Genomic DNA, 14,608 nt, shown 5'->3' on the forward strand with positions numbered 1-14,608 from the left:
TGAGAGTTCAGTATGACCTCTAACCACAGTTAATATAAAAGTGTGTTAATTTCATTTGAATTCAAATCACTCTGAAACATCCATGAAAGCTCCATTCAAATCAAGCTACAAAGAAACTTACAGGGAAAAGGCAATGTAGAAACTACTACAGTGTATGTGAATCCACTCATGTCCACAAAATTAGCATTTGCTTTGAGAAAATCAAAATCTGTCTACCAAAAGGAATATGTACCTGAATAGGGGTAGTTCACCTTTAAAATAATTTTTAGTATGATTTCAACTTTGTTATTTTAAGTCATTTTACAATTGGTCTTTATTTTTTATGTTTTTTTGGTTATTTAGGGTTTTTGTTTAGCAGCTCTCCAGTTTGGTATTTGGTATATGGTGCAGTTTTCCCTAGCAACCAGTTGTTTAAACAAGAGTTGGAAATAAATGAATAATAAATGAATGAATAAAGGAAATCCTAAATAGAAAAATAAGTAATAAAAAGTAACCATAACAATACAATAGAAGCCTCACAGAGCAATAGTTTTAAGCCGCTGGGGACAGTGAGCCCATTTAAAACCTGGAAAGAGTCAGAAGAGCAATAAATCAACAACTATAAAAAAATTAAGACTAATTACAAAGTTACTAGGAATGATATATTGTTTAACATACTAAAAGTTTACTTAGAGGTGAACCACCCCTTTAAGGCAAAGTAAAGGAAAATACTATAACATGTAACAGAAGGTTTTACATCCAAAGGTTATGACAAAGACAACTGTTCTAGATATTGCAGTTAGAAACAGTCAAACCCAAGGGATAAAACAGCATAACCCTTCTTCACATTTTAGGCAGCGACTACTTTTGTCTGTGGTTTTCTGAAAAAGCCTTAATTTACAGTGTTCATGCTCTGTTAAAGTCGCTTTTCACAGTAAGATTCTAACTCCCTAGCTGCTACTGGGCCAAGGGTTTATAGCACAGAAATCTGATCCTCTCATTACTAGAGCTATGTGGAAAGACACATGACTTAGAAATGGCCTTAAAGAAACGACTATTACATGTACTTGTTTGTTTTGTAACAGACTGTACGGGACCAATTTATCATGCCCGTGGATTTTGCCCAGTATACAAAAATCAGGGATTTCCTTTTTAATAATTTCTCTCGAGTGATTGAATCATTTGCTCAAGCGCAGAATCGTTTTGTCTGAATCCTTCTGTCTACATGTGATTTAAATCTGGTAGTAAGTCTTTGAATTGATGAGCACTACCACCCCATCAACAAAAGATTAACAAATTCACAAAGCTGTAAAACACGTTCTGATGAACTAACATGTGAAATAGTGGAAAACTGGGGAACATCATGAACTTTTTTTAGAATTCATGCAGTGTCTTTTGGTCATTCCTCTTTCCGTTTTGTCTCATAATCTCTGTTATTGTGTATTTTTCAGATGTTATCACCTTTATGTCCAAGCCATTAAAGGGCTCCTATCACCTGGCAAGTCTTTACCCCACCAGAGGTGCAGGCTAATAGAGACCACACTCCAGTTGGGAGAAACAATCATTCTTGTTTTGTTTGTTTGTTTTGAGGATTTTTTTAAGGATTCCCCTTGAATTAAACAAATGCATTCCAGTCAATATTTATCCATCCAAACATTTCACTGTATAAATTATGTCTACTGACACTGGCGTCATTCTAACTAGAGTTTGAAATAACTGGAAAATGATTACAAGAATGGGACCCATTATTCAGAAACCTGTCCTCCAGAAAATTCCAATTTTTATTCCAAACATTTTAATCAAATAGCTCTAGTTGTCAGAAATGATTTCCTTTTTTGTAATAATAAAATAGTACCTTACTTGATATAATTAGTCCTTTGTAGAGGCAAAATAATCATAAAACATTTGATTCATGTTTAAATTTTTTTTTAGTAGACTCATGGTATGGAGATCAAAATTACGGAAAGACCCCTTTATCTGGAAAACACCAGGTTCTAAGTATTCTGAATAAAAGGTTATTAATTCATCTTTAGGACTGAATCAATATGCAAAGTCTGTCATCTATATGTTCCTTCCAAACTTGAGAGCCGTCTCTCAGAAGCACTTACAGTTAAGTTGATCCTTGCCATGTGGCTTCCTTCAACTAATACTGCTTTTTTATAATCTTTGTGGCATATTTTGATGGTGTCTTCCTATGCACTAGCCATTATGGTTTCTGTGTCCTCTTATGCCACTTGTTTGGTTATTAACATATTAAACAGAGAGCAATGGTACACTGTGCAATTTTGTATGTTTTGCCTGTTGTGTTTGCTCTTTGGTGCTGATGTTTTCACACATAACCATAAACATAAACATAACCCTTAGGGAGCCTCTTGGGTTTATTTGGAGCTTTGTGATGCCATTGTTTTAGCAAGAAGAAAACAATAACAGCCAGAAATATGCAGCATGTGCCATATACATTTGGCTTTTATTCTATTACTGTATATGTGCAGAATATATATTGCCTCTCACACATGTGCCTAATTCTGCCTATTATGTTTTTTTTATTATATTTTTCTTCATGAATTGCAATGAATGTATTAAATTATCATTATGATGATACATTTTTCTTTCCTGCATTAAAATCATTTTTAAAATAGCAACTACCTGGCACCTGTATTGCTAAGGACCCACAGAGCGAGTTAGTCATCTGTGCATCACTTCGGCATTCTGAAGTTCGTTGCCCAAAGTATCTTCCTGCAGGCAACTTTGCACAGTTTCGAAAAGCCAAAGTGATGTGCCGGGCTTAACGACAGTGACTCGTTTTGTTGCTGGTGGAAAGGCATTTTGGAGCAGTTAGTCACCCGCGGTAGCAGCGATCTATCACAGCCTGTGATGTCACTTGGTGGAGAAGAGATGGGGCTGTGATGTCACGGGGCCCGAGAAGAGGTGGAGCCGTGCCATCAGAGGAGTGGGGCTATGACGCATGATCAGCGATTAGCCGATCGCCGCGTCAGGGTTAGTGAGTCCTACCTGGTTTTCCTAAATTGGGAAACCGGGCAGGAGTTTTGGCCCAGACAGCCCTTCGAAAACAGATTCCTTCAACTCATTTCTGTCAGCCTAGCTTTTTACAGAAAGGAGAACTATTTTAACAGTTATTGTAGTAAAGATTTTATTAAATCAAAACTGTCAGATATGGTATGTAGTGTATACCTTTGAAAGCTAGCAGTATGGAGGTCCAAACACCTGCTATGTACCATACATGATTTTCCACTGACTTTGAAGCACCTTGTGTGTCACTTGTGGTGAGAAATCTCCTCCATTCCTGACAGAGTCACAGTACAGGTATGGGACCTGTTATCCAGAATGCTCGGGACCTGGGGTTTTCCAGATAAGGAATCTTTCCGTAATTGGGATCTCCATAACTTAAGTCTGCTATAAATCATTTAAATATTGAATAAACCCAATAGGCTTGTTTTGTCTCCAATCTCCGATAAGGATTAATTATATCTTAGGATCAAGTACAAGGTACTGTTTTATAATTACAGAGAAAAATGAAATCATTTTATAAAATTAAAATTTGCTTATAATAGAGTCTATAGGAGATGGCCTTTCTGTAATTTGAAACTTTCTGGATAAGGGATCCCATACCTGTAGTTTTCTTCCAACACCACTTTGACTTCTCATGTTTAAACCTTTCTCTCAAAGTGCACTATATATATTTGGAATTATTTTCCTTTCTGCCTTCATCAAGAACATGCCCTCCGTATCTTCCAAACAAATTTCTGTAACACGACCAAAGTGTCTCTATTTATTAATCTTCATAATATAAACAAATGTTCACTAACTGTTGCTGTTTGGTGGAAGTGACCACTTTTGCCATGTCTGTCTTAATGCCTGACTTAAACAGAAAACTATACCCCCAGAATGAATACTTAACCAACAGATGCATATTATGTTAAGTGACCTATAAAAGAATTTTACCAAACTGGAATATATATATACCCGTAAATATTGCCCTTTTACATCTTTTCCCTTGATGCACCATTTAGGTATGTGCGCTCCCCCAGAGATCACATACTAGGTGCTGAAACTAAGCTATGATCTCTAAACAAAGTTCATATAATGTGTGTAGTGGAAAGCTAAATGCAAATCACACTACAAAGAAACTTTCGGCACTTACTGTTAGACACTATGTGAATCCACTCATGTCCACTAAATTAACATTTGCTTTTGTCTGTCTTTTTCTAGCAGATAATAATACTCATGACCTAATGATATATGCTGAGAAGAGCAAACCTGTTTGTTTTACTACTGGAAATACCATAAAGAATGTACCTAAGGGGAATTAGCCTTTGGCAACTTTTCTTTAGAATATTTTTTTACCTACAGTTCATTGTATGTGTTAGAAGAATAATGATTGATGGTTAATGTATGTCTTAAAGATTCTTCATTAGAAGTCCATAAAAGCTGCATTATTGTAGCTTTTGTTTGTGGTGACACACAAGAACTCTTTATATTATCCAAAATAAAACCCGTAGCTTTGCCTTTGGGTGAACACGGTCAAATTGATTTTTGATATTATGCATACAGTACAGAATAGGACAGGCCACTTGATGTAGACATGGACAAGGGAAGAAATTCAGGGCTCAGGAATTAAAGATCAATAACAGGAACTTAAGCAGTGACAGAGCAGGCGGGTGTCTGGGTCAGGTGCCAGAGTAGAAGGGCTTAAAAAAAACTCATTTGTTGCAGAAAATGACCAGTGCCAGTGGCAGCTACGGAACTACCCGTGGCAGCAAGGGAGCCACTATTGTTAATGGCATTAAGAGAGCCACTAGTATCGGTACAAGAACTAGGAGCCACTAGCATCGATGCTAGGAAACCACCAAAGCCAGCTTCAGGACCATGAAAATCAGATGCAGCATGAGGGCAGCCAGTGTTAGGTGCAGTATAAGGGCTACCAGAGTCAGACTCCTACAGTTCGCAGTCTAGGCCTGCACACCAAACATAAAAATAATGATGCTTCAACCAATTTCATGCTGAGTCCATGATATCATAAAGTATTCACTCAATATTCCTAATCTTGAAAGGGAAAAGCATATAATAGCGCAGATGTACATATGTATTTTAAGTATTTAAACACAATGTGCCCACACAACTTGGTATACTCACAGAATAACAGCAAATGTAATAGTATAGTTAAAATGCATATATTTCTATTGATCCTTATCTTAAAGGGGATCTGTCACTCTAATAAGTAATTGCTGGCTTTTTGACACCTATACCAGTATATGGAGCAGTCACCAATTTTTAAAGATATATATGTAAAATGTTGTAATTTCTGCATATAAATTGCAAAGTAATGTTTTTTTATTGTATTTAATTTACAGTGGATAGCTCTTTGGCTCCCATTAGCCAGCCCCGCCATAACTTTACTGGATGCTCCATTCTCTTTTAGAATAAGAATGACAAAGTGAGTACATGTTTACTGGCATGCGCTCTTTGAACGCTAGACCGGCAAAACTGGGAAAGTCTTTGAAACTGAAAAGCAGTAATTAACATATTCCCAAAGAAAGTAATCTCTTTTCAGTGTCTTTACATGGTATCACTTCCAGCCTGGAGGGTAAAAGACAGATTAGGGATTGATATTACAATAGCATGTGATGGTCTTAACATAAAATTCTGTAGGAAGGCTGGCCTATATAATGGGAAGCCACCAGGTTGGGTAGTGAGTGTACAGTGTGCTGACATAGGTAAGCATCTGTCTTCAGTGTACATCTCCTTGACTTTTCAATTCCTTTTTTTAGTACTTATGAATGTAAATCAGAATAGTAAGGTCTTAAATTGTTGGCTATCAATAACTAAGTTCCTTTTTTTCCTGTTAGAGAAATGAACTTTTTGCTGCTGAACCAGATTGGCTGTCTTCTGTTATTGGGATTTCATGTTCAGTATGTTATAGCTCAGGTGAGTATATGCCTAACATTAGCAGGCAGTTGGAAGGCTTATATCTGTGTATTCCCATCTTTTCTGTCTATTGTTCAGTTTACTTGCCTAAATATGTGCCTTGCTTTACTTGCCTAGCTATGTGCTGCAGAATTTACTTCTATTTTTTCTGCAAATATTACTTACTAATTTGCTTTAATTTGATTATTACAGGTTGATCTTTCCCAAAATGCTCAAGGTGAGATATATATTCCTTCTAAACATTTTCATAAAAGGGAATGCCAACTTTTAGTTATAGAACGACTTTTTCTTAGCAACTTTTCAATTGGTCTTTATTCTTTATAGATTTTGCATTATTTGCCTTTTTCTTCTGACTTTTTCCAGCTATCAAATGGGGGTCACTGACCCCAGCAGCAAAAAAACTATTGCTCTGTGTGTTACTTTGAATTACTTATCTTTCTGTTTAGGCCCTCTATTCATATCCCCTTCTTTCTTATAATTCACTGCTTGGTTGCTAGGTTAAATCGGACCTTAGCAATAAGATAGCCTCTGAAATCCAAACTGGAGGACAACTTCTTTAACTTACCTTTGCCAACTAAGCAGCATAGTTTACCCTTAGCATCAAATTGGAATTGCCTAAACAACAGAGGACCAAAAAAAAATCCTGTCTGTTAGCTCTATTTTACTGAAGTTTAAAATGTATTTGGAAGAAGGACATGCCTACCAAAGATTTCTCCTACTAGCAAGTTTAATCCCATCACACCAGTTACATTAAAGAATAACCAGACTACTTGAGGTTGATGCATAATCGAAGACAGGACTAAAATAATCTTCCGTTTGTTTACAGGTTATGACTGTTCCCACATCTGGGAAAGAAACAATGACTCTATCAGTGGGATTTACACAATAAAACCTCTGGGGGCCATCGCATCTTTTCAGGTATATATATATATATATTGATCTAGGCTAGATCAGTGCTTAAATAAAGTGTGCTACTCTGTAGATGTTAATAGCAAACGTGTCAGCATCACGCGCTTTGTTTGGCTTGCCTGCAGGTTTTCTGTGAAATGAAAGCTGATGGGGGCTGGACACTCATACAGAGACATGACGGGCAAGATGGTCTACTCTTCAACAGAGTATGGGCTGATTACAAAATTGGATTTGGAAACATCTCGGGTATGAGCTTTTAATATGTGTAATTGCTGCGATGCTTTAAACCTTTCTTCAGTGAAATGCCACCCTTTTACATTGCAGCCTTCCCTGTCTTTAATCAGATGGTCACAGTAATTATCATCTTTACACATAGCTCTCACAATTGCTTGATGGTTAAGGGCAATGACAGATGAGAAGATTAGTCGCAAGTCTCCTCCAAATGCCTTCCTACCAGCAATAATGTAAATAACATGCGTTACTTTGGCTTTGCAAAGTCGCCTGAAGAAACTTCAGTTAATTTCGGAAATCTAAACCAACAGATATATTTTCCCACTAGTTATTTACATTATTGCCAATGGGAAGGCATTTGGAGGAGATTAGTTGCCCGTGGTAAAGGAGATTTATCGTGAGCGACTAATCTTCTTGTTTGTCATAGCCCTAATGGGTCAGCTTGTGGCATAGTGTACAAAATAAATGGTCTTGGACAAAATGTCAAAAAGGTTACAATTCCATAATTCAAAGTTTGAAGGATCTACAAGTAGAAGGATTTATTGTTTGGTCAAAGTAACAGGCAAAAGATGATAAGCAATATCTTTTTACATTTTACTTTATTCTGTCTTCCTTTTAAGGTGAGCACTGGCTGGGATTAGATCAAATGTATATGCTGACCAACCAGGATGGCAGAACCTCTAAGCTACTCATCAGCCTTGGCACCTTTGAGGGAAATGAAGCTTTCTCCTTGTACAGCTCATTCAGAGTTGGTCCTCAGAGCAATTTGTACCAGCTCTCTGTGGGAGAATATTCAGGAAGTGCTGGTAAGAAAACTGTTAGACAGGGGTGCTAGGTGCTCAGTAAAACACCAATCATCACAAGCCTGCTCTCAGTTGTTATGCTATCTTTCTCTTCTGCAGCCCATTTTACCTTTCATACTTTTCTTCTGTTCTTCCTATGTCTAAAGCCAGGGGCACATGCTCCATATGCCCTTGGCCTACACACTACAATAATTATTATTTCCATTTTATTTTCTGTTCATTTTGTTTTCATTTCTATCTCCTAGTTTTTCACCCTTCCATATTTCATGTGGCTTTCTCTTTTGTCTTCTCTTTAATTATTTGTTTGTTTACTACGGTACTTATTATCTCTCCTTTCCTTGAAACCTTTCTCTATTTTTTCTTCTTTTTCTTCTACTTTACCCAGTGACATAGTGTTATATGGAGGGTTGCAGAACATTTTTGCAGGGGGCCCAAGAAAGTCAAGTTATGCAACTGCTTCTTCTACTCTGATCTCTCTATTATTACTGCACCTTTTCCCTTCTGCTCTTTTCGTTTGTTCGTTCCTTATCCTTTACTCCATCTTTCTCCTGCTCTTCTCTTTACCCTCACTTTCCCTGTCTTTTCTACTTTTTTTAACGTGCTTCTAGTCTGCTTCAATCTTCACTACCTAACAATCTAAACTGATCCTGACATTTATATTTCTACAAGTGGAGAGTTTAATTTATTGAAGGATTACTAATATACCTTACAAATGTGTTAGTAACTGCAAGAGAAAACGGAGGGGAACTTACACATACATAGATGCAGATATACCACGTGTGTGTCATCCTTTTGCTGACAAATTGCTGATTTCCTGAACTCACCTTTTCTGCAAACAATTTCTCTGGCCTGCAAGAAATTAAGTTTTCTTTTACACAAGTGGGTTTTTGACAAACTAAAAGGCTTGACACCTAAAGGCCGACAACCTTTTTATTATTGTAAAAAACCCACTTGTGGAAAAAAGATCTCAGTTTTTAAAATCCAATGCGCCACAACAATCAATTGCAGAAAAATCGAATGAGTTCAGGAACTACTTGTTTTTTTAGCAATTGGTTACCCAAACAGGGACTGCAAAGATCTGCCCCATAAGCTCTGCGGATAAAGTAACAAGAACGCTCCAGTCACTTACTGACTTTTTAGAGTAAATAAGCAGGGGAAATAAAAATACATGCTTCAAGTTTTCATTGGTTAATAGATAGGGTTTCCAACTCACCCCTTTAAAGGAAAACTATACCCCCAAACAATGTAGGTCTGTATAAAAATATATAGCATAAACAAACCCTGCGTCATCTAAATAAACAATTTTCATAAAAATATAGTTTATTAGTAGTATGTGCTATTGGGTACTCCTAAATAGAAAATTTTAAGAATTAAGGGCCGCCTCCTGGGATCATAGAATTCACAGTGCACACAAACAAGCCAAGGCACACATACATGCTAGGGCACATCTGCCAATGAATGGATAGAGTTCTGCCTTTTGCTTACACACTACTTTCTGTTACAGTCAGAGTTGCATCAATTCCTGTCAGGTGATCTCTGAGGCAGCACATAGCCCATCACAAAATGATGGGTCAAGGGGAAGGATTTAAAAGAGCAATATTTTCTGATTTTCCAGTTAGTGTCTATTCAATATGTGGCCAATATTAAAGAGGCAAGATGGCATTCCTATTATGCTGAACAAAATATGTGGTAACAACTGAAACAGATTAACGTAAGATAAAACACAAGCACAAAATAACAAGTCAATTGTCTGTTTAATTGCAGGAGATGCTTTTAGAGTGGGGAACAGCAATCAAGATGGCAGCTATTTTAGCACTAAAGATAAGGACAATGACAAGTGTATTTCATGTAAGATTGGTGACACCAGGTTTGCAAGTTGCAGCCGTTATCAGTCTAGTTCTGGATGGTGGTTTGGCAGCTGCGGCAATGCGAATCTGAATGGTCAGTGGCGCCCTGAAGAAAATAATGTGGGCTGGGCCTCTTCAGTGTACTGGGGGACATACCGAATCGTGGAATCACTGAAATACAGCAAGATGTTTGTTGGGAATTATCCCTCTATATAACTCATACAAAACCAAATCTTTGCACCTATTGTTATATAGTATTACTAGAGATATTCTCTAATATCTTGTACAGTCACAGGATATTGCTGTTTGATGTTCCTGTTTATTTTTATTTTGTATTATATTATTAATGATATTATCAGATGTTTATTTTTTTTTTTTGCAATCTTTTGGATAAAAAATTTAAAAAAATGTGATAACAAGGTGGCTGTTTTTTAACTGGCTTGGGGATATTAATACAGCCTAATATACTGGTACATTTCCTGATATCCCCATAGATTTTCTATGTGCTGTGTCATGTTTGGTACTTTAATTGTCAGTACAATCTACCAGGCCTGGATCTCTTCCTGTTTACTTGAATGGGAAGCACTTTGAGTCACTTGGCCCCCACAATTAGTACTAAATTTAGCATGTGGCTAAAAGGTGAGAGTATATGCATCGATACAAAACCTGACATATGACACATACCTACAAGCACTCATATATATGTACATGGTCAGACTGGCCCCACACCCCCCCAAGGGAGCGCACAGCAGGGATCAGTTCTGGGCCAACCCTGTATATGCATACATACAAATACACCAACTGCAGTAGACATTTAGACATATGTGTACCTTGGATACATAATGTTGTGTTGGGTTCAGATTAGAAAACTAAGTTAACCTCTATCCTAGGACCCCCCAACCACCTACCTTGCAGTAAGCTGAGGGGTAAGAGGAAAGACCCTGGCTCTATGTGGTCAGCTGAGATTAATGAAAAGGCTAATGTCAGTGAAAAAAATGTGTTTTTCCCGCTCACAATTGGCCGCTAGTGTTTTGAGACCAAAATTTACCTGTACCAGTGATTACATGCAGTTTCTATTGTATTTAGTGGATGGTGTCTTGGGTGGTTTCAGGTATTCCTTGTTTCCAGTATACCAACCATTACCCCACAGGGGACCTATTCCTAGACTTAAATGAAGGGTAACCAGTACAACGCCTGATAAGAATCTAGTAAATGGCTCCTTTGATTGACTCCAAGATGTTTCAAAATAATTGGATAATTTCACGAAAGACCTGTTAAGAGTAATAAAACTCCATGATGAATTTACAGGATGCTTGAGTTTTCAGCTTCCAATAATACAGATAGCAATCAGTACAGCAATTAGATCACATAGTAATTAGCACGCTCTGCTGTGCTGGCTGCCCTATCTAAAAAGACCTCAGTCTTGTTTTAGGCACTAGTTAACTCTAATGCTAATCACAAAGACACAATGACTGAGCAGTAGAACCTTTCAATTCAAAGTTACAACCTGGTTTGAAATAAAAGAACTGTCTCCTGGGACTGTGCAGTGCTGCCTACCACATACATAAATTGGCAGTCTTGTTTCAGGTGCTAGATAAAGTGAGCTTTTTTGGAAATCAACTAGTAGTAACCAGTATAAATGCAAAATGCTAAAAAGAATGCAAAATTGAGCACTCATTGATGCTATTAACTAGAAAGGCACCCATACATGCTCCTAGCAACTTGCTGCAACTTTGAATGCACCATTTCAGTCTACCTAATGAATTACATACAACTGCACACTACAGAAACCTGTGAGTATGGTTTCCCTAAGGCAGGGGTCCCCAAACTTTCTTGCTTGTGAGCCACAGTCAAATGTAAAAAGACTTGGAGAGCAACACAAGCATCATAAAAGTTCATGGAGGTGCCAAATAAGGGCTAAGATTGGCTATTAGGTAGCCTATATGCACACTATCAGCTTACAGGAGGCTTTATTTGGTAGTAAATCTTGTTTTTATTAAACCAAAACTGGCCAATAAGTCAGGAATTCAAAAATAACACCCTGGTTTGGGGGCACTGAGAGCAACATCCAAGGGGTTGTGAGCAATATGTTGCCCCCGAGCCACTGGTTGGGGATCACTGCCCTAAGGGGTTGTATTTATGGATGCATCTGACTTGTGACAAGTGACTGGAAAGCTAATGCCATTAATGACACCTGCTGCATTGGTGGACTGGACTTAACTCCATCCCCATTATAAGGGGCAGATTTATGATCCATCATGTTTGTGCCAGGTAAAATCATTGCAGAAAATATAAGAACTTGCTTATCTTTTCTGCAGTTGCTTCTGTTTTTTCCTGCACTTGACTCCAAAAAATACCTTGTCTTTTCTGCTATTGGTTTGCCCACCCACCAACATAAATGGATCATAAATGTGCCCTGCAGTGTGCACCCGCTATTACACTGGAATACACATACATGGTGATTTGCATCCAATTATAGCATTTTGCACATTGCTCTGTATTCATAAATGAGCCCTGAGTAAAGAGATGGAATTGCTGGTTCCCATAGAAACTCAGCTCTAGCTGTCTGCTGTATGCTGAATAAGGGTCTGTGTGTGTATGCTGTTTGCAGATTTAAATGTATCTGATTATGTATCAGAGGAACAATGGCCACTGGGTAAAAGCTGCTATTTGCTTTAGGAAAATGTGATGGTGCTGGCAAAAGGAAGGGCTATATGCAGTACAAATAATGCCATTTGGGAGGGGGAGACGTGCCCAACTGATATACATTGTAGGCAAATGTAAGCTTTACGTGTCCTTTAACATGGATAATACTAGAACTGGTACGCTCTTAACCACACTAATGCCCAGTTGAGGATTCTGGTGCTTTTTTTGCACTAAAAAAAATGAAGTGTTGGGAAGTGTAATTTATTGCCTCAAAACCTCACAATAATAGGCAACATTTTAGGCCATTCTGAAACCTCAAGTACCCCAGGAACTCCTTTACTTAATGGGCCATACAACTGACATCTCTTCACCTACCAAATGCCCAGTGCCAAAATCCTCTCCATCAATGGGTTTGAAAAGATGATGCAAAGGTTAGTGCCTACTGTGTTTTAGTTTTGCCAACAATGCTGGAGGAATACCAGAAAAACAAGAATTCACACCTTTGTTCCATCACCAGGCTGGCATGCAGAGATGGGGTCTATATTAATTAATGTAAATGTTTAATTCACTTTAGGCCTAAAGGAGCCCTCTACCCAAAACTATTTTTTGGATACTGACAGAAAATGTAATTCTAAATACAGTGGTTTTAAAAATGTTTGCAAATGCAGTTGTTATTGAAGAAGTATCTGACTGTGTGCATTTACTGTACTCTGAACCCAAAACAATGTTGCAAGCCAGAAGATATACTCCGTATATACTCGAGTATAAGCCGAGTTTTTCAGCACTAAAAATGTGCAAAAAAAGGAATCCTCAGCTTATACTCGAGCACATCAGGCACGTCATGCATGCATGGTGCGCCTTCGCCACCCCCACCACCCCGTGGGTCGCCCGAGCACTCGCAATCCTACCTACTAGCAACGCCGCATCAGTTGCACGAGCGCTGTACTCGGTTGCTGACCACCTCTTAAAAACATTGAGAGGGCATGTAGTATGAGGTAAGCAGAAGTTTTGATAATTGGAATTTCTTATGGTATCAGTTTTGCTTTTCGATGTGTACAAAAAAAATTAACTGCCAATTCATAGTGGAGTCATGTAAATGCACAAATAAGAAGTGTAAGATGCCTGTTTCTTTGCGTATGGTTCTGTATAATTTAACATGTAAATATCTTTGTTTCTATCTTTAATACACTGTAGAATTCTCAGTATCATTCCTGTTACTTACACACTTTTTGTGAGTGTCCTTTTATTAAATAATTTGATTATTGAAACTTAGCAGTAGCGGCTGCATTTTCCACCCTAGGCTTATACTCGAGTCAATAAGTTTTTCCAGTTTTCTTAGGTAAAATTCGGTACATATGGTAACATATGGTGTTGCTTTTTGGGCTAAAAATCTTTAACATTATCTTTAAAGGAATACTGTCATGGGAAAACAGGTTCTTTTCCAAAACACATCAGTTGATAGAGCTTCTCCAGCAGCATCATGCATTGAAATACATTTTTCTAAAGCACATACAGATTTTTTTATATTTAATGTTGACATTTCAAATGGGAATAGCCATATTCCTCATTTCCCATGGTGTCACAGCCGATCAGCAGAACAATAGGAAGGCAGCAAGCTATCAGCTCCCAGTAGGTATCAGAATAGCACTCAATAGTAAGATATCCAAGTCCAGCTTGGGACTCCTCCAGTTACACGGGAGTAGGAGAAACAATAGGTTACCTGAAAGCAGTTCTAATGTGTAGCGCTGGCTCCTTCTGAAAGTTCAGACTCAGGCACAATGCACTGAGATGGCGCCTACACACCAATATTACAGCTAAAAAATACATTTGTTGGTTCAAGAATAACATTATAAATGGTAGAGTGAATTATTTGCTATGTAAACAGTGTAATTTAGAAAGTATATCATAAAAAATCCTGACAGAATCCCTAAAAAAAGACCACTTAATTGGAGCTCCCTATATATCCTGTCTGTGGATAGGAGGGGGTAGCCAATCACAGCCCTGCAGTCACACAAACAAATACAGGCTTCAGTTCCCTATCAGGTCAGTCTAGCTGCTTATTGGTTCCAATCCTACAGTGCAGTGAGCTGAGTGGTGCCAGTCCTCCTGCACAGCCTGGAAATGGAGGCAGCAGGAAGGGGAACAGATGGGCAGGACTAGTAGGATTTTTGCAGAAATTTTCAATAAATTAACCAGTAACACTACTTTTTATGCATTTCCTTCTATATTTAGAGAAGTATAATGCAC

At 37.9% G+C, this 14,608-nt stretch overlaps 1 protein-coding gene across 3 annotated transcripts; it reads left to right on the plus strand.

Moving 5' to 3' along the window:
- Positions 1 to 5,411: 5,411 nt before the first annotated feature.
- On the plus strand, positions 5,412 to 10,134 carry angpt4 (angiopoietin 4). Of its 3 annotated transcripts, none has more exons than XM_031898004.1 (7): positions 5,412 to 5,434; positions 5,847 to 5,925; positions 6,118 to 6,142; positions 6,752 to 6,843; positions 6,960 to 7,080; positions 7,686 to 7,871; positions 9,633 to 10,134. In XM_031898004.1, the coding sequence occupies exons 1-7, from the start codon at positions 5,427 to 5,429 to the stop codon at positions 9,929 to 9,931; spliced, it is 810 nt and encodes a 269-aa protein (XP_031753864.1). In that variant the 5' UTR covers positions 5,412 to 5,426; the 3' UTR covers positions 9,932 to 10,134.
- The last annotated feature ends 4,474 nt before the right edge of the window (positions 10,135 to 14,608 follow it).

This window comes from Xenopus tropicalis, chromosome 3 (assembly GCF_000004195.4).
Source record: "Xenopus tropicalis strain Nigerian chromosome 3, UCB_Xtro_10.0, whole genome shotgun sequence".
NCBI classification, from domain to species: domain Eukaryota; kingdom Metazoa; phylum Chordata; class Amphibia; order Anura; family Pipidae; genus Xenopus; species Xenopus tropicalis.